General features: G+C 59.9%; 1 protein-coding gene across 1 annotated transcript in view; it reads right to left on the minus strand.

Moving 5' to 3' along the window:
• Positions 1-21,262: 21,262 nt before the first annotated feature.
• Positions 21,263-23,508, minus strand: part of PTPRN2 (protein tyrosine phosphatase receptor type N2) — a 484,073-nt gene continuing 481,827 nt past the window's right edge. Inside the window, exon 22 of the mRNA XM_069461720.1 lies at positions 21,263-22,478. Coding sequence (XP_069317821.1) covers positions 22,407-22,478 — 72 coding nt within the window. The 3' untranslated portion in view covers positions 21,263-22,406. The remainder of the gene's footprint in view (positions 22,479-23,508) is intronic.

Consider the following 23,508-nt stretch of genomic DNA (forward strand, 5'->3'; position numbering starts at 1 on the left):
CCGACAGCACATGCCCCTGTGGGGGAACTTATTAGGGAGCAGTGGCTCACACAGTCACAAAGGGGAAGTCCCACCCCAGGCTGCCTGCAAGCGGGGGGATGAGAAAGCTGGTGGCGCGGCGCCCAGCGAAGGCAGGTGGCAGTTCTGCCCAGGTCCGAAGTCCGCGAAACCAGGGAAGCCAACGGTACAGGCCCCAGCCCACGGTGACAGCCCGACAGCCCTGGAGGCGGCTAGGGCAAGTCCCGGAGCGTGAAGGCCGAAGAACCTGGGGTCCCACGTCCAAGGGCAGGAGCAGGAAAGGGCGTTCTGCCCCAGGAGAAAGAGCGAAAGAGCGAGCGAGAAAGAAAAGCAAGCCCAGTGTTTCCTTCTTTGCTCTCGCTGTACCTGCAGAGATCGGAGGGTCCTGCCCTGGCGAGGGCCTGTCCTCCTCTCCCCGCCCCGCCCCCGTGTCAATCCCAGAAACTGCCTCGCTGGCCTCCTGGGCAGCCCGCAGCCCCGTCAGGTGGACTCCTAATCCAGCCATCACTTCTGCTCTCCAGGATTATTTGGTTATTCTATATCCCTTGCTACTCCTTGTAACGTTCAGACCCAGCTTCTCAATTGCTGTAAAGATGTCACTTGGTCACTTGGGACTCTGGCAGGGAGTGGGTTGAATCCTGTCTCTGACACGGGACTGGCTTCCCCTCACCCTGCCTCACTTTTCTCCGGGGCCTTCTCTCCAGGTGCCCTTCTAAGCAGTTCACCTCGGCCACGGCCCAGCGGTCTGTCATGGAGCCTCGCGTACAGGCGTTTGCCGAGTGGACGGACTACGAATGCCGAGAGCAAAACTGCTAACGCGGCCACTGGAGCCCTTCCCGCCCTCAGCTCCTGCACACTCGAGTTTGCTCACTGGTGGCCTCGCCCTGTCTTCTCCTGGGAACACGAAACAGAATTCCAGAGCTGGGAAGGCCTTTGCCCGTGTCCCTGCAACCTCCTCTTTTTACTGCTGACAAGTCTGCGTCCTGGAGAGGTCGACCGGCTCTCCGGGATCCGGCCACAGCGCGGTAAGGTCCCTCAGTCTCCCCCGGCTGGCTGGATTTCCCTAAAGTCTGCGAAGAAATTGCAAGTCTGGGCTGGGCTGTCTCCTTTGCAAACTGTCCTTGGGGTGAGCCTTGGGGAGGACGAGAAGGGGTGAGCAGAACTTGCATTTTCAGTGGCTCCTTTTAAGGAGTGAACGGCAGATTTCTTGCCCGTCCTCCTCTGATCGCGTATCTGGGCGACTCAGAAAATCAGGGGTGAAGTTGGTGGCAACTCATGACCTTCACGGGGCTGGGCCGGTTCCCAGCACGTAGCGAAGAATAAATATTTATTGATTGAATGAATAAATTTACAATGTTAAGCCCCTGGCTCTCTTAGCTAATCCAGGAATCCCGGGAAATCAGTCTTTGTGAAGTTTTGATCAAAGCAGCCTCAGCTCCTTCCGGGACAAGGACGTATAAACACTAATACGAAAAGGAGGGGAGGGGATGTTTCCGGCCCCCCAGACGTCAGCTCGCCGCCTGCGGTGTGCAGGGCCGGACGATGCTGGGAACCGGGGCCAAACCTGCCGTAAAGCAGGGCACAGCCCGGTGGAGGAAAGACCTGCAAGCCATCAGGACACCGTGGTGACCGGGTTTTCAAAGCAGCCGACAGAGAAGAGGAAAAGCAACGCCGGACAGGAAGCACCTTCAGTAGCTCCGCAAACCTCTGTCCAGATAAAATACCCCTTAGACAGATGTGAAACTTTCTGTCGAGGGCTTCCTTATACATCGTTCTGTTTGTTGTTGCAACGCAATAGATCTGTTCGCGTCTTTGTCATGGTGTCACTTTTCATTTCATTAGCTCTTCTGTACTGAAGAATGGCGTGTGCACTGCACAACTTCAAGCGGCAGAGGAAGGAAGGGTGAGTCCCCTTCCCGGCCTGGACGCTCAGGAATGTCCCAAGGCTCAGCCGCTGGTGCGGGACCCTTGTGCTCCCGGCAAACAAGCTCGTGGAGGTGGACAGGAGTTGGGACTCAAAGAACGGACAACCCCAACCCCAACCCTTATCCCAGTAACTTCACACATGCAGAACCAGCAGGGAATGCACAAAACAGACAACTAACTCGCCCCAGGGCCCTCAGCATCGGAGATAAGGAATTGGCACCTGCTGTATACCAGGAAGTAGCGCTCGATGCTAAAGTGCAACGATTGAACCCATGTCTGTGACCACGTCAAGGCGGAGGAGCCTCAGCCCCGGCGCAGGCAGCGTGGCTCACGCAATCCCAGCCACGGGGAGTGTGACCTTGGGGGCAGGGGAGCCTTGCGGGGCGCGGAGCCGGCTCCCCGGGGACACGCTCAGCCGCGTGCTGCTGGGGCCTCCCAGGCTCCGGGAACAACCCGTCAGCTGTCTCCGCTTTACCCCCGGAACAGCTCCCAGTTGACTCCAGGAGAAAGTCCCAAACCCACAGGGACACCCAGAGCCTCCACCGCTGGTTCGACGCCACTGGCACGCGAGCCCTCCCTGCCGGCTGTGGCGGGTTCGCCCCACGTGCACGCCCAGCCCCGCCCCCCACATCCGGGCTCTGCCGGCACCGGCTCCTGCGTCACTGTGACGGCGGCTCCCGGCGAGTGTGAGTTCCTGGCGCTGCAGTGACGTGTTAGCTGCGCGGTCCCTGCCTCGGATTCTAGGGCACTCCGGGTGACTTGCTTTTTGACCTCTGAAGGGCAGGATTACTTTAGGTCTCTGAACTCTCGCTTTCCCCGGTACGGTGCCTTGTTCCAAGAAGCGCTTCCATAACCGTGCGGGGAACCCCCGGCTGCTGGAGACCGTCCCGGAGCGAGCCCTGCGCGCCCGGAGCCAGTGAGGCAGGCCCCGCGCCGCCGACGCGCTCAGGACGGCGCGGATGGGGCCGTGACCGCCGCCGCCCCGCACGGACGTGCCTCCGTGGCTTCGCGGGGACTGAGGAAAACCCGCGGAGAGCCGGGCTGTGCCGGGCGGTGCCACCTTCCCCACGGGCGAGGTGCTTTCCACGCGCTTCTTTGACTCAGGGATGCGTGGGTATTTTGGGGGGAGCATAAGGAAGCCCAGCTCTGGCTGGGTGGGCTGGAAACCGCCCTGTTTGCAAATCCGTCCGAGCCCCTCTCCGCCGGCCCTGCCCCCGGCCAGCACTCGGCTCGCTGCGGGCGGCTGGGGGTGCGGGGCGGGAGCCTCCTGGCCGGGCTAATTGGCAGCATCAATCACAGCAGGCACCTCCACACGCCGCTCCCTCCTAATTTGCTAAACCTGATTCTTTATCACACCCAGGGCGTGAGCGTGAGCGATGGGGGCGTTAATGAGTGTTGGCTGCTAATTGAGGCAGGGGGCCTCCCTCCCCTCCCTCACCCCTGACCCCAGCGAGACCCCTCAGCTTCTCCCGCGCAGTCTGGCCTGGGGTTGAGGCCGGAGCCGGCACCGCACCCTCCCTCCACCCCGGCCTCACTCCCGGCCTGGAGACACCGGGCGCTGCGCCCTGGGGGCTCCCCTGATCCCCATTAATCTCAGCGAAGCTCTTTGTGCTGCTGGAAAAATCGAAAGGCCGGGGGGGGGGGGACCCCTCATCAGCCCCGTTTGCGGAATTGACTCGCATCTCACTGACCGTCGGCGCCGCCTGATGCATCCGAGAGCAGCCAGGAACTGCGGGAGGACCCTGGGCCTCGGAGCAGCGATCACACCAGGCCCGGCAGCCACAGCCCCTGGCAGGAAAAGGAAAAGGCAGCTGCTTCCCAGCCGCTCGGCCGCGGGTCTGACGAGGACAGGCACGAATCGGGCAGCAGAACACACAGCGCATGGAATGAGCGACCGCTCGGCCCGGCCTCGGCTGGAAATGACCTTCAGAATTCAGTGGGGGAAGCTTTCGGCCGGACAAAGTGCGGCGGATTCATTGCGCGGCATTTACCGCCGGCAGGAAGCAGGGACAGGTGACAGGGACGCATGCGTCGCCGCCCGCAAGCGGCGGGAGGAGGCGCTGAACACAGGCCTCGCGAGGGGCGGGGCAGGTGCGTTTGGAGACGCGGCCGGAGTGTGCGGTGCCGTCGTTTCTGGTTTCGTTTCTAACAGAAGAGAAAGTTGTCTGGTCGGACGTGAGATTTCCCATTTCCTGGGAGAGTGGCGCTGTAGCCCCTCTGAAGTGGCGGAGTTTGCTCCTGCGCATACACCAGACCCCGCAGCGCGGGCGTGAGCAGGTGAGGTGCACCTGTGCTCCCCCAAAGCAGCGACTCCAAGACCGAGCCTGCGGCACGTCCCAGCCGACATAGGGCACCACCGGCTGCTCAAACCGGTCTCGCAGCCTTTGCTGCTGGTTCTGTCTAGAATGGAGGGATTTGGATAAACACGCTGGTCCCACGTCACAGGGCACGAGGTGGCCGGACTCTGCTTCAGCAGCCGGCACAGCGATGTGGCCGATGCCAGGGCGGCGAGGGGCGTCTAGGCCTCGGCCAGCAGCAGGGCAGCCCCGAGCCCGCTTCTGAGCCAGCCACCCCGGCTGCGCGAGGCTTTGGGCTTTGCTAACCGTGTGACCCGGGCAGTTTCCTTAGCAATGACATGGGATGACAGCCACCACCTGACATAACGGCAGTAGACATTTGATGAACCATTATGTGTCAAGCACAGCTGTGGGTGTAAATGACTTCCTTGTGTGTGTGTATGTGTGTGTGTGTGTGTGTGTTTGGGCTTATCCTGTGGCTGAGCCCTCTGTGCAGGTGTGACCGGGGCTGACCAGCACTTGACCAGGAGAACTTCCGTCTCGGCAACGGTGCCTGCAGGCCGGTGGGACCCCCAGACAGGCGCGGTGCGTGGGGCTCTGACCCGTTCCAGGTGCCATCCCGTCCTCCCCAGACACCGCCTGGGTCTCTACCTGGGAAAGTTATGCAGCCCCTTGGGGCTGTGGCTTCCTCCGAACTGTGCATGTGTATGCACAGTTGCATGCATGTTGGTGAGCATACATGTGTGCACACACGTGCACTGGTGGAGGGAGGGAGAATGTGGACTGGGGGTGGAAATAGATGATTTTTAAAAGATCTCCCAGACTTAAAATTCTCTTATTATGTTAATTTTAAAAATCAGTATTTATCGAGTGCCTCTTCTGTTCCAGGCTCTGCGCTAGGATTCAGGAACCGAGCCCCTTCTCCACCCACCCCAAGCGGCTGCCTCCTGTCGCCTCCACCACGGCCTCCTTCCGTCCCTCCCTCCCCGATCCGCCCAGGACTTGAAGCTCTGGGGCTGCCTCGGCGCCCGCCTCCCGCCAGCGCAGGCTCTAGGCTTGTGCGTCCTGCCCTCGGGCTCCACAGCCCGCGTCCACTCAGCCAACCCGCAAACGGAGGTCACGGGGAGCGGCTTGAGCAAAGAGCCCCCTCAGCACGGACACGGTCGCCACACGAGCTAGCACCGGGGGCTGGGACGATGACTCCGCCACGTTCCTGCCTCCTGGGGAACCAGCGTTCAGCTTCTGTCACCTTTTGGATTTTATTTTCCACACTAAAAAACTCAGAGATCCACCTTTGGAAGCTAAGCAGAAACAAATTGCTAGAGTGGAGGACGCCACAGTTGCCGAATCCTCACATCTCACATTTAAAAGCCGGCACGGCCTTTGCCGTGGTCTGGAGAATTAGAGCGGGGATGGCTGTTCGTTCAGGCTGTCTTGGCAGTGAAAACGGCACGTTTGCTTTTATTGTTATTGTTATAACAGCCCTCACGTTGGTGCGGAAGTTTGCAGCTTACAAGGATCTCCGTGTATTTCAGTCATTTTCTAACTTGCGTGGTTCTGACGCGGGTGGACGCCTCGCCACGACTGCTGTGTCTTCCTGAACGTTCCTACGATCCCTCAGCGTCAGGAAGCGTCCCTCTCTGTTTGCGGTCGTGCTCTGCGTCTGAAAGTCTGTCTTGTCCGAGGTTAACAGAGCCTCTCAGCACGCATATGCTTGCTGTTTGCGTGGTAGATTCTCCTCTCATTTGCTTTCAACCTGTGCGTCTTCATATTTAAAGTGAATCTCTTATAGAGAGTATCTGGTGAGGTCTTGCTTTAAAAACAGTCTGACAGGCTGGGCGCGGTGGCTCACGCCTGTAATGCCAGCACTCTGGGAGGCCAAGGCAGGAGGATCGCTCGAGGTCAGGAGTTCGAGACCAGCTGAGCAAGAGCGAGACCCCCTCGTCTCTACTAAAAACAGAAAGAAATTTTATGGACAGCTAAAAATATATATAGAAAAATTAGCCGGGCATGGTGGCACAAGCCTGTAGTCCCAGCTACTCAGGAGACTGAGGCAGGAGGATCACTTGAGCCCAGTAGTTGGAGGTTGCTGTGAGCTAGGCTGACGCCACGGCACTCTAGCCTGGGCAACAGCATGAGACTCTGTCTCAAAAAAATAAATAAATAAAATATTACAAAAAAAGTCTGACAATCTCTGCCTCTTAATTGGAGTGTTTTGCTTTTCATAGTTAATGTAATTGCTGATATGGTTGGATTTGGCTCTATCTTTATTACTTGTTTTCTGTTTGTCTCTTCTGTTCTTCCATTCCTTCTTTCCTGCCTTCATTTGAGTTAGTTTAATATTTTTTAGAATTCCATTTTAATTTACGCATTGACCTTTTTTTTTTTTTAGACAGTCTTGCTCTGTTGCCCAGGCTAGAGTGCCATGTGTCAGCCTTGCTCACAGCAACCTCAAACTCCTGGGCTCAAGCAATCCTCCTGCCTCAGCCTCCTGAGTAGCTGGGACTACAGGTGTGCACCACGATGCTCGGCTAATTTTTTCTATATATTTTTAACTGTCCAGATCATTTCTTTCTATTTTTAGTAGAGACGGGGTCTCGCTCTTGCTCAGGCTGGTCTCGAACTCCTGACCTCAAGCGATCCTCCTGCCTTGGCCTCCCAGAGTGCTGGGATTACAGGCATGAGCCACTGCGCCCAGCCTACACATTGACTTTTTATCTTTGCATTTTTTTCAGTGGTTGCTCCAGGAATTCCAATCAACACCCCTTCACTTTCGACAGTCTCCTTAGGGGGCAATATTTTAATACTTTATGTAAAATGTGTAAACTGTGCAACAAAATAGTTCCTCCTCCACATGCTTTACAAACCTCACAAGACAATGTTTTAATTTTTGCTTTGATCAGTATCTTCAAGAAATCAGGAAGAAAACCATCCTTTGTGTCTGTCCAGCTATTTGCTATTTCTGATGACTTTCATTCTTGCCAAAGGTGCAGGTTTCCATCTGGCATCAGTTCACGTAGCCTCAGCTTTCTTGTCGTGCAGATCTGTTGGCAGTAACTTAGCTTTCTTTTCTCTGAAAATGTTTTGACTTTGCATTTATCTTGAAAAATATTTCTACTGGCTGAGAAGTTTGGGTGACATTTTTTTTTTCTTTTAACTTGTTCAAGTTGTGGTTCTACATGTTCTGGCGTTCGTGGTTTCTGATGCGAGACCAGCAGTTATGTGAATTACCGCTTCTCTCTACGCAAGGTGCCATTTTCACTTGCTCTGTTCAAGATTTTTTGGCATTTTTTTTTTTGTTTGGTATTTATTGTGGTTGGGGATTGTTGAGTTTCTTGAAGCTGTAAAATTTAGTCTTTCATTAAATTCGGCCATTTTTGGACTCTTGTATCTTCAAATGTTTTTGCCCCAATGTCGCTCCCCTTTTTATGGGACTCGGGTTCCGTGTGTGTTTAGCCTTTTGACGTGGTGTTCAAGTTCCTGAGCTTCTTTGTTATCTGCTGCTGCGTAAAAAACGACCCCAAACTCGGTGGATTAAAACACTAATAATTTATCTCTCCAAGGTTTCTGTGGACCAGCGAGTTACACGGCACATTGAGGACAGCTGGTCCCTCTCCGTGGGGTCTGGTGCTTCATCTGGGAGACCAAGGCTGCGGGGGGATTGTCGGAGCCACCGTCACCACCCGGCTGGCAGTCGGGGGGCCGTGGGCTGAGGGCTGCTGGCAGAGCAGCCACGTGTGGCTCTCGGTGTGGCCTGGACCACTCACAGTGTCGTGGCTGCGTTTGCAGAGCAAGCTTGGGGGCAGAAGTCATGCTGCGGGGTCCTCCCGTGACACTTCTGCTGGCCCTCGGTAGAGAAAGTTGGAGAGACCCACCAGCAGCTGCCCGCTGCAAACCCTGGATTCTGTGATTTCTGTTTGTTGTTTGTTTGGCCTGGTCCATCTCGAACCACACACTCTGTCTCCTAGGTGACAGCTCAGACCTCAGTTCAGCCTTCTAAGTCCTCAGCTGGGACACGTTGCGTCTGCCTTGGGTGTGTGTGTTTCAGGAGGTGCCGAGGTTTGGGCAGAGCCTGCGGGCTCCGTCCCTCTGTCGTGTACAGTTGCTGCCCCACCTTCCAGGGGCTGCGTTTGCCCTGAGCTCCGGCATCTGGCGCTGCGCAGTTTCCGGCGCAGTTTCCACGGCCCCACGGCACCAGCTGAAATCGTGAAAACGAGAAGCTCATTTTGAGCTGCCTCTTAGGAGCTGCCTTTTTGGCACATTTCAAGTGTACAAAACAGTATTGTTAGTTAGCTATGGTCACCGTGCTGCCCATTTGGCCTCTAGAACCTATTCATTCTGTAGCTTTGCCTTTGACCGATTTCTTCCCAATTTAGCCACCCCAGCTCCCGGCAACCCCGTCCTGCTCTGTGCTCCCTGAGTTTGAGTATCTTAGAGTCTACCCTTAAGCGAGATCACGCAGTGTCCTTCCTCTGTGACGGGCTTATTTCACCCAGCACGATGTGCCTCAGGGTCACCCGTGTTGCTGCAAATGGCAGGGTTTCCTTCCCTCCGCTTCCTCCCCCTCCCCGTCCGCCGCCTCCTCTTCCTCTTGCAGGTGCGTGTCACGGTTTCCTGTAGACGAGTGCGTACTGCTCCCCCGTGTGCCCGTGTGGACCGTGCTTCTTCACTCGTCCCTTCGTCAGGGACACTTGGGCTGCGCCCGTGCCCAGGCTGTGGCGGATCACGCTGCAGGGAACACGGGAGGCAGACGTCTCTCCGAGAGTCTGATTGCGTCTCCTTTGGGCGGATGCCAGAGGGGAGACTGCCGGATCACACGGTAGTTCTATTTTTAATTTTTTTAGTCTTCAGACTATTTTCCATGATGGCTATACTGATTCACATTGCCACCGACAGTGTACAGAGGTTCCCTTTTCTCCTGTGTCCCTAACTGTTTTGTGCAAATGTACAGCCTTCACCTCCACGGGGGGCTGCAGTCTCTGCACAGAGATGGCCTGTCCTGTGAGGTGTGGTGGCTTCCCCCTCCAGGGACGGGGACTGTCTGTCGTCCACACTCGCGAGGCTGCGCACGCTGCCCTTCTCTACGAGAGCCGGCGACACAACAAGAAAGTTCAATTTCATTCCTGCAGAAATACGACAAGTAATTTTTTTTTTACTAATCAGATTACTTATCATGTGGCAGGAGTTAAAAATTACTCAGTCTAAAAATGTCTGGTGAACAAGGGCTTAATTTTAGCAAATAATTCTAAATTGAGTGCTTACGAAAGGCAACTTTTTGTTCCCCAAATCAAAAAGATAACCTCCCCCTTTTAGATAAAAAGGGAAATAGCTTCTGTGACTTATTATTTCCAGAGCTGACCGCTTGGTGGTGGGAGAGTCACTAGAGACACCCGCTGCGTGTTTCTTGGGGCCTGGCAGGCCGCGGGGGCTGGGACAAGGCTCCAGGCCTTTTGTCATCAGAGCCCAGGGGCGACCGGGCTGCGGGGGGACCAGGGGACATTAGGGAGCCCCAGGGTCCCCATGGTGCAGGGCTGATGGTGATTTCTGGGGAGAAAACAAGTGATGTCATTTGTGTGTGAGAGACAGACAGAGACAGAGAGACAGTTACGGAAGACTGGCGAGAGCGCGCAGAACCGTCAGAAGCTCCGCGCACCTCCGCGCACCGGCGCAGCCTTGGTGCTGTTCCTGCAGCGGCTGTTCAGGGCGCCGCTGGGGGTCCCGGATGCTGCCCTGAGTGGTCTGTCCCGGGAGGCTCTGACCACCGATGTCTAGAACCGCGTCCCAGGCCCCCCACCAGGCCCACAGACACGTGTCTTCTCAGGGCGACGGGCTGCCCGGGCTAAGGGTGTGGAGAACCCTTGAGGTCAGCACAGGACGGCCCCCCCTCCCAGGACAGGCCCCCCCCCCAGGACAGGCCCCCCCCCCCACGAGGACAGGCCCCCCCCACGAGGACAGGCCCCCCCCAGACAAGCCCCTCCCACGAGGACAGGCCCCCCGCCCCCCAGGACAGGACCCCCCCACGAGGACAGGCCCCCCCCCAGGACAGGGCCCCCCCCGCCCCCCAGGACAGGCCCCCAAGGAGAGTTCGCACTTCACAGCTCTGCCCGCTGCTCTCACTGGGCCGTCCCGAGCCCCTGCCTGGTCTCACCGGGAGCTCCAGCTCCAGCTCCCCGGAGTCAGATCCGCCGCCGCCCTCCGGGGCCTGGGCTGGTGCGGGAACCGCTGGGCTCATGGCTTCTGGGTCGGTTCTTCTCATCTGTGGATGAGGCGCTTCGGGCAGGAGGAAGAGCGGCCTGTGCAGCCAACGGGCGTGGCAGGGGGCGAGGCAGGGGCATGGGCGGGGCAGGCATGGCAGTGGCGGGCATGGGCGGGGCATGGGCGGGGCATGGGCGGGGCAGAGGCGGGGCAGAGGCGGGGCAGGGTAGGGGCAGGCATGGCATGGGCGGGGCATGGGTGGGGCACGGGCGGGGCAGAGGCGGGGCAGAGGCGGGGCATGGGCAAGGCAGGGGCAGGCCATGGGCGGGGCATAGGCAGGGGCAGAGGCGGGGCATGGGCGGGGCCGGGGCCAGGGCGGGCCCTGCAGGAGGGGGCAGCCCGTGGGGCCCAGGCCAAGTTACACCTGGGTCTGCACCGGGAGGTGGGTGCACCTGCTCCAGCCCAGGGCGGTGGCCGCAGTTCCCACCTGCCGGGACTCAGGGTCCCCAGCCCTATGGCCCCCTTGGAGGCCCTGCAATCTGTCCCCCCACCCCCTTGAGGCCCCTGCTCCCCAGCCCCGGCCGCGTGGGGTCCAAGGCCTATTCCGGCTTTAGTCTTTGCTCTGGGTTTATTTCCTAACGTGGTCAGAACCTGAGTGGACAAAAGGGCGGTACCTGTTGGGGGCTTCCCCAGAGACCCCAGCAGACAGGAGGGGGAGGAGGGCAGGGGCGGAGCGGAGGGGGAGGGTCTGTCATTTCTGAAGGGGTCGCCCTGCTGAGATGAGTGTAAGTTGCAAAGTTTCTCCGGCACCCGCTGCTCCTCCCTGAGTCGGGAGGAAGGTGGCCTGGGCCGTGCAGGTTGTGGGAGGTGGCAGGGGAGTGTCCCCTGGCTGGGGCTTGGTGGGGCGGCCACGGCTCCTCCTGCCAGGTCAGCCTGTCCGTCTGCACCCGACGCTGCGCTGTGTGCCTCGGGCGGGGGAGCTGCAGCCACAGCGGCCGCGTCTCTGTGGGGCTCGTGGGCCGGGGGCTGTTGGTGGCCCGAGCACACGGGAGAAACGGCCGCACGGTACCGTCGCCAGTGAGTCTCCACCTCGGGGGGCCAGGCCGGTTCCAGCCCCAGAACAGCCTCTAACCTCTGTGTAACCTGAGGATCTCGGCGCCCTTGTGTCCCCGTTTCGCAGGTCGGGAGACACAGTGGAGCGGACGCCGTGTGGCCCGTCCAGGGCGGGAGGTGTGGCTTGACCTGGCCACGGCCGCAGAGGCCACGGCCCCCCACTAGCAGGTCCCACACGTCAGAGTCGGCGATTTAGCTCCCCGTGCAATTCCGCAGGAGAAGAAAGAGTCCAGTCGCCACGTGGCGAGGTTATCAGGAGGCTGGTCTGACGCGAGTGCGGCGACACAGGCGCCTCTGTCGGGAGCAGCATTTCCAGCAACTTGATTAAACAAGTTGTTACTGTATCGTAATTACAATTATGTCAGGAAATACAGTAGCGATGGGAGTGTGTGTTCAAAAAGATGCTTTCGAATTAGGAGTTGGACCACTTCACACTCCACGGTTCAAGTCATGCCGAGCCTCAGAGCGCCCCCCCTCCCCCCAGCACCGCATGTCCCGCCCGGGGACGCCGGTGTCACTGGGCAGGGGATGCCCGGCCGGGCGTCACAGCTCAGCTGGTGATAAATGTGCATCAGAACCAACAGATCCGGCGCCTGGGGGTGGGGTCCGGCTGTGGGGAGCAGCAGCAGAGCCGGGTTGGGGGCTCAGGGAGGAAGCGACTTCGCATCCTACCTGGAGGACACCAAGATCTGGGGACAGGCTCTGAGCAGGTGGAACAGCTGGAAATGGGGCCAGGTTGGGGGTTCAAGCAGGAAACGGGGTGCCAGGGTGGGGCAGGCACTTGGGGTGCGGTGCAGCCAAGAGCAGACTGCAATGGGCGACGGGGGGGGGGTCTCCCTCCCGGGCCGTCTCTGGCTCCCTGGTGGGTGGCAGAGGACCAGCCCCTCCCCCAGCCACCACCCCGTGTGGCCCCTCAGGGCTCCCTGGCCAGCTGGCCCCAGCCGCCCTCTCAGGACCAGCCCCCACGAGCAGTGCCCAGCGCCCTTGCAATGCCTGACGGCGGCAGCCTGAGTGGCACCGGGCTGCTCCGAGTGTCAGAGGTGCCATGCAGCCCTCTGGGGCCAGCGTCACAGCCAGGGTGGGCAGCTCCCCCAGGGAAGGTCCCCCGAGTGTGCACCGAGCCCCCTTGCAGCCCCTGGGGCAGCCCACGCTCTGGGAACCTCGGCTGCCTGAAATGGCTGGAGACCACGGCGGCCGTTTGCTCGGGAGGGGTCTGTGGCGGGGTGGGGGCTCTGGCACCGGCCGCTCCAAGGAGGTCCCGCTTCTTCCTGCCACTGTCACCGTGATCGTCATCCCATTTTCCAGGCCCCAAGAAGGGAAGGAAGGTCCCCGTGGCCACTCAGCCGCTCGCTTGTGGCCTTTGAGCAGACCTCTGCCGGCCGAGCCGTGTCGAGGCGTGCTGGGGTGCGTGTGCGTCATTGTGCACACACGTGTGCATGTGTATGTGTGTTTGCACACTCTTGCACACGTGTACATGTACCTGTATGGGCGTGCAGGCACGTGTGTGCACATGTGCATGTGTGGCCCATGTGCACGTGTGTAGGTGGGAAGCAGAGCACCGCAGGAGCCCACCTGGAGCTGCTGAGAAACAGATTTTCCTCCGCAGGCAACACCTGCTCTGGGGGAGGTGCCTCAGGGGAGTGAAGGACATATTTCCAGGGACGGCTGATCCGCGGGGGCTTGAGAACCTGCGGGGCCCGGAGGACGGCACCCGGCACCCGGCACCCGGGAGCTGGGCTGGAGCCCGGCCGCGGACGGGGGAGCCAGGGTGGGAGGAGGGAGGAGCCGTCCCCAGCCGTCCTCATGCAGGGCGTGGACGGAGTCCGCAGGGGGGACCACAGGGTCCTGGGCTGACTGCCGCCGCCTGGGACGAGTCTCCCTTGCTTTGGGCTGAAATTGTGCTCAGGAGGCCTCATTCCTCCTCCAGGCGGCTGCACGTCAGGGTGTCAGGGTAGGTGGCGCCGTGCACCCCCTCGGGGGCCCCACCACGCGGCTTCTCAGCCCGCCCTGCTGCTCCAGATCCTGGAGAGGTCGGGGCTCCAGGGCGGCAGGAGTCTCCAGGGGTCCCGAAGATGCCAGGCTGAGGAGCAGGTGACTGGGGGGGCCAGACAGAGAGGAAGCAGGGCCCAGGGTGGGCAGGTTGGACAGGGACCCCCCGTCAGGCCAGGCAGGGTCTGCTGGGACCCCTGAGCACCCTGGAGGGGCTGGTACGTGTGATGAGGCCCTGCTAGTCCCACTGTCCTTTGGGTGCCCCGGGGTCGGGGGCGTGGTCAGGTTGCAGCCACTGAGGCCCGCCCACGAGTGCACAGACACAGCCGCCGAGAGAGCCGGGGCGAGGTCCCTGGCACAGCCAGATCCTGTCTAAATCTGTCTCCGTGTGAGCTTTTCTGGTGACATCAGCCTGGCCTGAAATAAACATGTAAAAACAAACCCTGGAGCACTGCCTCCCAGGGCACCGCCTGGTGGCTGTGCAGTGGCCCGGCTCCCTCCCAGGGGAGGCCACAGGCCCCGGGTTCTGGGCCCCAGGCGGGGCTGGGGGTGGGGCCAGCTGGTCACGGCCTCGTGGGCTGAGAATGAGCCGAGCTCAGGCCTGACAGCACGTGCATAACCCGGGGCCCAGGTCTGCGGGCCGGGAAGCTCGGGTGGGGGCATGTGGCTGAGGACAGTTCATGGAGAGGGACTCAGCTACCAGCCACTGGCCGCAGACACTGCCAGCCACGGGGGACCAACGCCTTGGCCCCAATGAGGGGCCATGTGGGGCTCTTGGCACCCGACAGGTGGCCAAGGGGGGTCCGCAACTGCTGACGTCCCTTCATTAGCGTCCACCTTTAACAGGGGACTTCTAACCCTGAGCCAGCAGGGGGACCACATCAGTAGGCTCACTTTTTAAAGGGGGAGAGAGAGACAGGGAGGATGGAGTGGGGGGAGGGAGGCTGCAGGTGCACAAAGACCGACCCTTAAAGTGGAAGGAAGAGGGAGGGGAGAGAAGTCTGAAAACTATTCATCAAGGAACTAATATCGAGAACATGCAAAGAGCTCCAACTCCACAGCAGAAAACAAATCAATTACAAAATGTGCAAAGATGTGAGTGGACGTTTCCCAAAAGAAGACACAGGAATGGCTGAGCATGTGAAAAAATGCTCAACGTCACTAATCACCAGGGACATACAAACCTAAAACCACAGTGAGAAATCCTCTTTCCTCAGAATGGCTTTTCTCGAAAAGACAGAAAATAACAGATTCTGGCCAGGTGTGGAGACAAGGGACTCGCTGCACACGGCTGGTGGGGTGTAAACTGGCGCAGGCGTGAGGGAAAACAGCGCGAGAGTTCTCAGAAAACTGAAAATGGAGCCATCGCACAACCCGGCCACCCGCGCCCGGCCTATCCGCAGGGAGGAGGCGGCGGGTTGCAGAGACACGTGCGCAGCCCGGCCCCGTGCTCTGTCCACAGACACGGGTCAACCTGCCTGCCCACCGGGCCGAGCAAGGGTGAGACCTGTCTCTACTGAAAATAGAAAGAAATTAGCTGCATAACTAAAAATATAGAAAAAATTAGCCGGGCATGGTGGCACATGCCTGTAGTCCCAGCTACTCGGGAGGCTGAGGCAGGAGGATCGCTTGAGCCCAGGAGTTGGAGGCTGCTGTGAGTGAGGCTGACGCCACGGCACTCTAGTCCCAGCAACAGAGTGAGACTCTGTCTCAAAAAAAAAAAACCAAAAAAAAAACAATACAAAAAACCCCCAAACCAAAAAAATCCTGCATGCCCACCAGCAGGCAAACGGGTGGAGAAAATGTGGATTTGCACCATGGACACCAGCCAGCCTTTCCAGAGAAGGAAAGTCTGTCATTTGTGCAGCACGGACAGACCTGGGCGAGGTGGAGGGAGCTGTTCCGGCACCGGCAGGAGTCACAGGTGCTCGCGCACACGTGGGCTCTAAGAAGGCTGGTCCAGGTGCAGGGTTACCAGAGGCAGCCGGGAGGGTCTGGGGCGCAGGGAGGGGAGAGGTCGGGGCGGGTGCAAAGCCACAGCAGGTGGGGGGCGTGTCCTGTGCCGCAGCGCGTGGCGTGGCCAGAGTCCGGGGCAATCCCGTGTGTCCTTTCACACAGCCGGAGACAGGGTTTGAATGTTCCCGACACAAAGGAGTGAGAAGTGTGTGAGGTGATGGACATGCTGATCACCCTGATCTGGTCACTATTCACGGTACACGTGTGTCCAAACATCACCCTGTGTCCCATGCCACGGATGTGCACAATCACCGTGTGTCCATATAACCCGCAGACGCGTGGAGAGGGAGGGCTCGGCAGGGCGACAGAGGAGGCCCAGCCGCTGCGCATCCTCCCTGTCCGCCGGACACCCGGGCCTTGTCCCCAGCAGAGCCGAGCCCTCTGCCGCCCTCTGCTGACCTCCGGCTCCCGCACTGACCGGCCACTGCGTCCTGGGGGTGTGCCGCTGCCACCTTCCCGCCGCAGCTGCGGGGACACCAGTGGCGGCACTCGGCCAAGCGGGGTGAGCCCACTGTCGGCGCCAGAAGGGTTCTGTGGCAGCACAAGGTGGGGGGGGACACCGTGGACAGGACGCCGTGGGCTGCTCCATCTTGCCTGGCCCTCCCGTGTGGGACCGTGTCCCCGCAGCATGGACACCCCTCCTGGCCGGGCCGAGCCAGCCAAACGCTTCTCCCGAGACCCCGGGCACCCGGGGGGAGAGACGGAGACGGCGCCGTGGAGAAACCGCCCCGTGTCCAGGAAAACCCACCCTGCTCAATTCATCAACCACACTCGACTACAAAAAGCAAATTACCTAAACCATCTGGTTTGTCTAATAAACGGAGCAACGAAAATGGCTCAGACCAATTTCTAAACAAATACCAAATAAAATGAAAGCCAGCCATTGTTTAGGAACAAAGGTATAATCAAATTCTAATTTTCTATTCTAATAAACATCTTTGAATTAATGTCTATTCCACTAATTAGGAAGGTTTTTTTATTAGTGTTCTCCTTGATTAATGAAGCACAAAACACAGATCACGCAATACCGCTGTCTCTCCCGCGAGGGCGCTGGGTGGGCCCGCGCACGCGTTTAAAAGCAGGAGCCGGAGAAGCGGGAGGAGACAGGAACCCAGTGGGGGGAGGGCGGAACCTAGAAAGTGTTACGTTAAATTCGTAAGGAAAAACGAGCTTCCTGGGGCCGTCTTACCATGTCACACAGCCCAGCAAAACACACCACCAGCATCAACTCCAATCTGGGGTCTCCGCAGGAACCGCCCCACCGGCCACAATAGCTGCCGCTTTGACCTTTTCGGGGGTTTGGGGAGAAACTGACCTGCAGCTTTTGCTCCGGTGCTTCCCAGGCAGCGTCTTCCCGCCACCCAGCAGCGGCCACGCACCCTCCTGCTCCGGGGCAGGTGTGCGGGATCACGGCCTCCTGCTCCGGGGCAGGTGTGCGGGATCACGGCCTCCTGCTCCGGAGCAGGTGTGCGGGATCACGGCCTCCTGCTCCGGAGCAGGTGTGCGGGATCACGGCCTCCTGCTCTGGGGCAGGTGTGCGGGACGGCAGCCATGGGGCGAACAGACTCGGGGAGCCCCGGCCGGCCAGCAGGGCTGCTGTGGCTCCCCAAGCTTCCAGCATGCGAGACCCTGGGGTTTGAGGGGGGCGGGGGGGGGGCTTTGCCGCAGGTGCAGAGCTGGGGAGCAGCCCCGCCCCGTGTCAGTCTGCAGCTGACGGGGGCGGGGGAGGGGGGGTGGCGGCAGAGCGTGACCCCAGAGGGGCCGGATTCGAGGTAGCCCGTGGGACCTCGCAGGAGGGCACAGAACACGGGGACTGGCCGCATCTCTAACGAGACTCATCCACCAATGCCGTGTGCGTGTGTGCGCTTGCGTGTGCCCTTGAACACATGCACGCACACGGGTGTGTTTTCAAGGAGCAACCAAGCACATTCCAACGTCCTGAGAAAACAGATTTGCAGACTCACTAGTGAGATAAACATTCGTGCATTTCTTACGGAATCACAACACACAGATCTTTCCGTAAGAGCACATCTGACCACGTCTGTAAAAGAATCATGGTCTTAAGCAACAGTTTTGTAAAAACGCCATCACTGAACTCCTTGAAGGCGAGTCCACGGCAAGCTCCTCACCCCGAGCCGGCGCGGAGGAAGCGGTCAGTCATGCCAGCGCCTCCCCCAGCGTCCGACCGTGAACCCAGAGCTCCCGGGGTGCACGTCGCCCCCAGCAGAGCCCGCCCACGCACCTGCCAGGCCCGGCCAAGGTGTGCAGCTCCTGACCTGCCCACGACCTCCTCGTCCCCTCCCCGTCGGCCTGTTCCCTGCAGCCTCCAGGAACTTTCTACCTAATCTCGTGCCCCTGGAGGCCGGGACCACGTCGCCCTCTGTGCCCCCCAGGGACGGCCGGGCCAGAGCCCACTGGGCGCTGGGCGGCGGCGGCGGAAGGAGGCCCCCTGGTGGCCGGGGGTCTCAACACTGCGGATGGGGAGGGCAAATCCGGGTCCCGCGCGCCCACCGGAAAGAAGGGTCCGTTGGACCCCAGCATTTCAAGCAAGTCCCTGCTGCCCACTCGGGCCTGGAGCTGGAGGCCGGATCTGACCACGACACGCGTGGACAGGTCGCCAGGCTGCTACCGGGGCAGCTGGCCTGGAGGGCAGATTCCGAGAGGACCCGGCACTGGCTCCCACGGACGACACGCCCGAGAAGACACGGAAGGAAGCACCTGGGGGAGTCACGCGACTGGTGAGCCGCGCGGCAGAACCTCCCTGGCCCATGTCCCCGTGTGTCCTCCAGCGCTGTCCTGTGCTGCTCCTGGGGAACCCAGACACCGTGCGCTTGACGTCAGCTTGTGCCACGTGACCACGCATCCCCAACTGCGGAGTGACCGTTCCCTTTTGCTTCCATTTCTAGAAGGCTTGTTTGGTTCTTTTTTAAATACAATTTTTTTTTTTTGGTTAAATTCTGTTATTTTTCTGGTCAGCCATTTACAGATTTAAAACTGACTTCACTGCCCTTTTGTGCCATGTTATCTGCCTCTCTTCACACGTCAGACGACTCTCCTTGTCCGCTTCCTCGTGGGCTTCGGGATTGTGTATCAGGAGCTCGTGGGCACCGGGCGGCATTTGTTGGCAGCAGGTCTGCACCGCGTGGCCGTGACCGTCACGGCCTCTGCCTGCAAATCACAGGACCCCGCGTGCCCTTCCTTTCAGACCCGTGGTTGTTCGACACTCGCCGGGACGCGAGTGTCGGGACACGTGGAGCCCCCCGAGGCCACGTACGGGGGCTCCACGAGGACGTGTCCAGAGCTCCGCCCAGCCCCGCAGGCCCCGTGCCAGCCGCCGCCCCACGGCCTTGGGCTCCCTTTTGGGACAAGCACCCGGCGAGTTTCCTCTCTTTAGAGCTCAGCTGCGTGTTCAGAAGATCATCTATGGGAGTCGGGGGGTCCTCGGCCCCCAGAGGTTCGCACCGGCTCAATCTGGGATTCCAGGTCCCAGGTCCCCGCAGGGCGGATGTGAGAGGAGCTGGACGCTCAGTCACTGTCCCCGCTGCACTTCTGTGAATGACGGAGCCAGACTTACGAGACCAAATTCGGTTTGCAACAAATCAGTCTCACTTTGATCGCCTTTGGTAGAAACGGGTGCTCGCTGGAAAGAAAACATGTTTTTGAAGAAAACTGCCGCGTACCCGTGTTAGAGTCTAGCCTGTTCTGTTTGGTTGAGGTTTTAGCGTCTCCCTGAAATCGGGACTGGGTCTGGAATTCTTTTGGTTTCCTCCACACCTGGCTACAGCTCCCCAAAACAAAATTTCCAGTTTTCCTTCCACCTTCCACCTTGGAGCCCTAACTCCTTTCCGGAAGCCCCGTGCGCGGAGGCTGCAGGACGCAACATGCACTTGGGAGAAGCCGCGGCAGCCGCTGCGCGGGGACAAGCCTCGCGGCCTCGCGGCCTCCCGACCGCACACGAGGACACCGCCAGGTCGCCGCCGCCCGCCTGGCCCCCCAAGTGAGCCAGCGCCTGGGACTCCGCCCGCTGCCCGCGGCACTCAGAACTGCCCGCGGTCCGTCCCCACGGGTGACCTGTGCTGCTCTTTATTTTCACAGAAACCAAACTCCCGCCACCACAGCCCAAGGGCTCGCGGCACCCAGCAGGCCACCCTCCACGGCCACGGCCACGTCCCGGCACAGGCCACCAAGTGAGAAAGACTCAGACTATTCAAGGGTAAGATGTCCCCTCTGTCCTGAGCCAAGGGGTCTGACGAAGACTCTCTGCTTGGCCAACCCTGGTCCTCCTGAAGCTTCGCCCAGGCCCGTCATGCACGTCCTTGCGACACCCATTTTTAGGTGTCTGGTCGGGTTCCTCATGGCCCCCCCCCCCAGCAGTGTCGGCCCCCACCTGCCTGCCTGTGGGAGTCCTGCTGGGGGCTGGGCCAGAACCCGGCAGCCCTGACGTCCCTCTTGGTGACTTTCCGCCCCCGCCACACCTGCCTCCCGGCTGGGGGTTCCCACCGGCCCTTGCTGTGTTCGGAGTTGAGCCCGCTACGGGCTGGATATTTGACCCTGCAAATCTCGTGCCGAAACTCGACCCCCAGTGCTGGAGGGGGGCCTGCGGGAGGGTCCAGTCATGGGGCGGATCCCTCATGACTGGGTCGATTCCCTCCCTCTGGGGCGGGCAGGTCTCCCTCTTGGCTGCTGCACTCGGCTCACTCCCGTCCTCGCCTGTGACCTCTGCTTGGGCCTCTGCCCTTCGCCCCCTGACCTGCGACCTGCGTGGACGCGGCTGGAAGCCCCACCAGCCCCACGCTTGCCGCACGGCCCGCAGAACGTGAGCCAATAACCCTCCCTCTGCACAGACCCCCAGCCCCTGGGTTCCCTCCTAGCAGCACGGACGGACGACACGGCCAGTCCCTCTCCCGCCTGCAGGACCCTGCGCGGTGGTCCCTGAGTGAAGTCCTCCTCGCTGCGCCTTCCGGTCTCGCTGCGTCCTGTTGTTCGCCAACACCAAACCCTGCAGTGGGAGGCCGCGCGCAGGGACCACTGACTGTGAAACCCGACTCCACCGTCCACCTCTCCCCCGCGCCGGCGGCAGCCGTGCACAGGACAAGTGAGCCAACACGTCACACCCCGAGGCCCCTTCCCCTCTGGCCGTGGCGAAATGTCCCCGGCGTGTCCTGTTAGGTGGGGGTGAGCCTGGTGGCCAGTGAGGGTGGGGTCCCCAGGCCCACGGAGGACGGGGAGGGGCCTTTGGACAGAACTGGAGCTGGAGACAGAGCACGAGGCTCCCCGGGACCAGGACAGGGCCCCGTTTTCACCCGAGGTGGTGACGTGTCCTCCTTCCTGGCTGAGAAGAGGGAGGAAGGGACATCGCCCCAAACCGGGTGGTGCCATCGTGGGGGTGGGGGTGGGGCAGACACAGATGACGTGCACGGTCGGCACGGAGAGTGTTTGACCATGTTTCAGAGACTAAAACCGCAGTGACACTCTGACCCTCACGTGCGTCTGATGTCACAGGTAGGCAGCAATGCCCTGGGAAACGCCCGTGCCTGTGTTAGCACCTTCCGGAAACAAAAAGACAGGATAAAAGCTGTTTCCTTTCCAAATAAAGACCATTCAAATGTGAAATCAGAAGTTTAATATGACACAATTAAATCTATTTATATATCTCACGCTGGAGGATTTCTTTTGAAACATAAGAAGTTAGAAATTATAACTAGGTATATGCTTCCTATAGTCAGATAAATTCACTGCTAGTAATTATTTAAGTTCCAGACAGAGAGAAACAGTTCAGGAGAGGAGACAACGGCCACCTCAACGCAGGTACGGTCTGGGGACAGGAACAGGCTTTCGGTGTCTTTCCCGCCACTGCGTGGCCCTCCCGCCGGCCTGCGCAGACAGGAGCACCGGGAGGACGCAGCAGCGTGGGGAGGGTCTGTCCCACGCTTCTCCCCCACAAAACTCACGGTCTCTGCGCCTCCTGCCCCGGGCGGGGACGTGTCCACAGCCGGCCCTGGGCCCTCCCGGGAGACACCGTCGCGGACGGCCTGTGCTCTGGGGCCTCAGAGCTTGTTGGACGCCGATCAGTCTTCCTGATTTTGGTTGTCTCACAGGAAAGTGTTTGTGAGGGCGTCTGTTTTTGCAATGAATAAATCAATGTTTTAACCTTAGCAACGTAAGGGCTGGGGATCATCGATGGCTCTGGAATGCTGAGATGGTCACACGGGTGCCTGGCCCAGCAGGCGCTGCCCACGGCTGGGACGGCATTTGCCCTGGGGGAGCCCTTGGTCCTTCCTTGGGGTGACGGGTGTGGCTGGCACGGCTGTCCCTGGTGCTCAGGGCAGAGTGGAGCATGGAACCGTGAGGGCACCGAGATGCTCCCACGGTTTTGTTGTTATTTGCCCCAAAGCTGTGGGCGTTCCCAGCTCTGCCCCCCTGGTTTCTCCCAACCACAGACCGTCTTAGGACAAACACAGATGTGACCTGCACCTGGTGGCCCCACTGGGTGCCTCTCCCTGCAGAGCTAACCCGCCCCCCGGAAAGTCACAGGCTACGAGCAAACTCTCTTCCTGGAGACCATCTGGAATGTCCTATTACTGCGTCATTAATACATCTGCAACTAAGAACGTGAATGTGTGCTTCAAGAAAACGTAATTTTTTAAAAGAAATCGAAGATAGATGAAGGATTCCCCTCCTCCCACAACTGGATGTTTCCACAAATCTCTACTGTTATTTGGTTCAACAAAAATACACATTTCAACTGCTACAGTGCACTGACTACAGGGGTTTCAGGGCCCCCTCACTATGCAGCCACGGCAGGAGACACACGATGGAAGTCGCGTCACGACACCGTGGCCGGCCGGGCGCTCACTGGGGCAGGGCCTTGAGGATGGCGTTCACCTCCTCCGCCACGGCCGTCAGCGCGAACTCGAACTGCTCCTGCAGGGAGAGGAGAGAGCGGGGATGAGCCGCTTCCCTTCCGCCCCCGTCCAGAGAACTCGCCCAGGAGGGGAGCGGGGAAGCCTCAGTGTCCCGTGGGAAGAAAGCAGGACCCTGTGGTGTGACAGACCCAAAGCCCTCGTGGTTGCAGCGTCCTCCCCGGGGAGAAGCTGCCACGGAAACAGCGCGTGCGGGAGCGGCCGGGGGGCTCCAGGCGCCTGCCGGGTCCTTCTGCGTCTGCGCCGGCCCCTCATCACCAACCCCCGGACGGAGGAGCCAGGGCAGGTTTGGACACCGACAGGCGTGGAACACGCATGCCAGGACCACGCCTGGGTGTTTCCTGCCCTCAGAAACACGGAAGGTGGTGAGAGCCACGGCTATGGATCCACAAGTCCTCAGCCCGACCAGCTTTGCTCCTGGTGCCAGAACCGGTGGCAGCCAGTTCAGACTGTCCTGTGCGAGGAGGCCATATGCGCCCAGCCCTCCCCAACACCAGCACAGCCCCAGGGGACCCGCCCACCCCTCCCTGACGCCAGCATAGCCCTAGGGGACCCAATGGAGTGAGGGGTGGGTGGGAGGAAGGCTCCGGCTCGGGCCCACTGCGCCTGCAAACGGCTGGGCGTGGGCAGCGGATGTGCCCGCCTCCTCCCACTCGGGCCAGGCAGGCGGGTAGCCATCCTTGTCCTTCAGCTGCTACCTTGGAACACTCCCTGCAAAACCCCGAGGTGGCCACAGGCACCCGCCGGCTTCACCAGAGAACCCAGGGGAAGGAACACGTCACGCAAACTGTCACGCAGGAAACGATTTTTGATTCAGAGAAGCCCTATCGATACTTAGACACTTGATAATTCAAGTAAAGGGTAGCTCCGAATCCAAAAGCAATGCTGAATTTCCATGTTGAATGTTCAGTGCGTAACAGAAGCATAGAAAATAACTTGAATTAAAACGTCAGAAAGTCAAGTAATGTTCTGCTCACTTTGGGACAAAGGGTTTCTCTTTTCATGCCCCCGACCTGGCATTAGCGGAATGA

This window comes from Eulemur rufifrons, chromosome 29 (assembly GCF_041146395.1).
Source record: "Eulemur rufifrons isolate Redbay chromosome 29, OSU_ERuf_1, whole genome shotgun sequence".
Taxonomy (NCBI): Eukaryota; Metazoa; Chordata; class Mammalia; order Primates; family Lemuridae; genus Eulemur; species Eulemur rufifrons.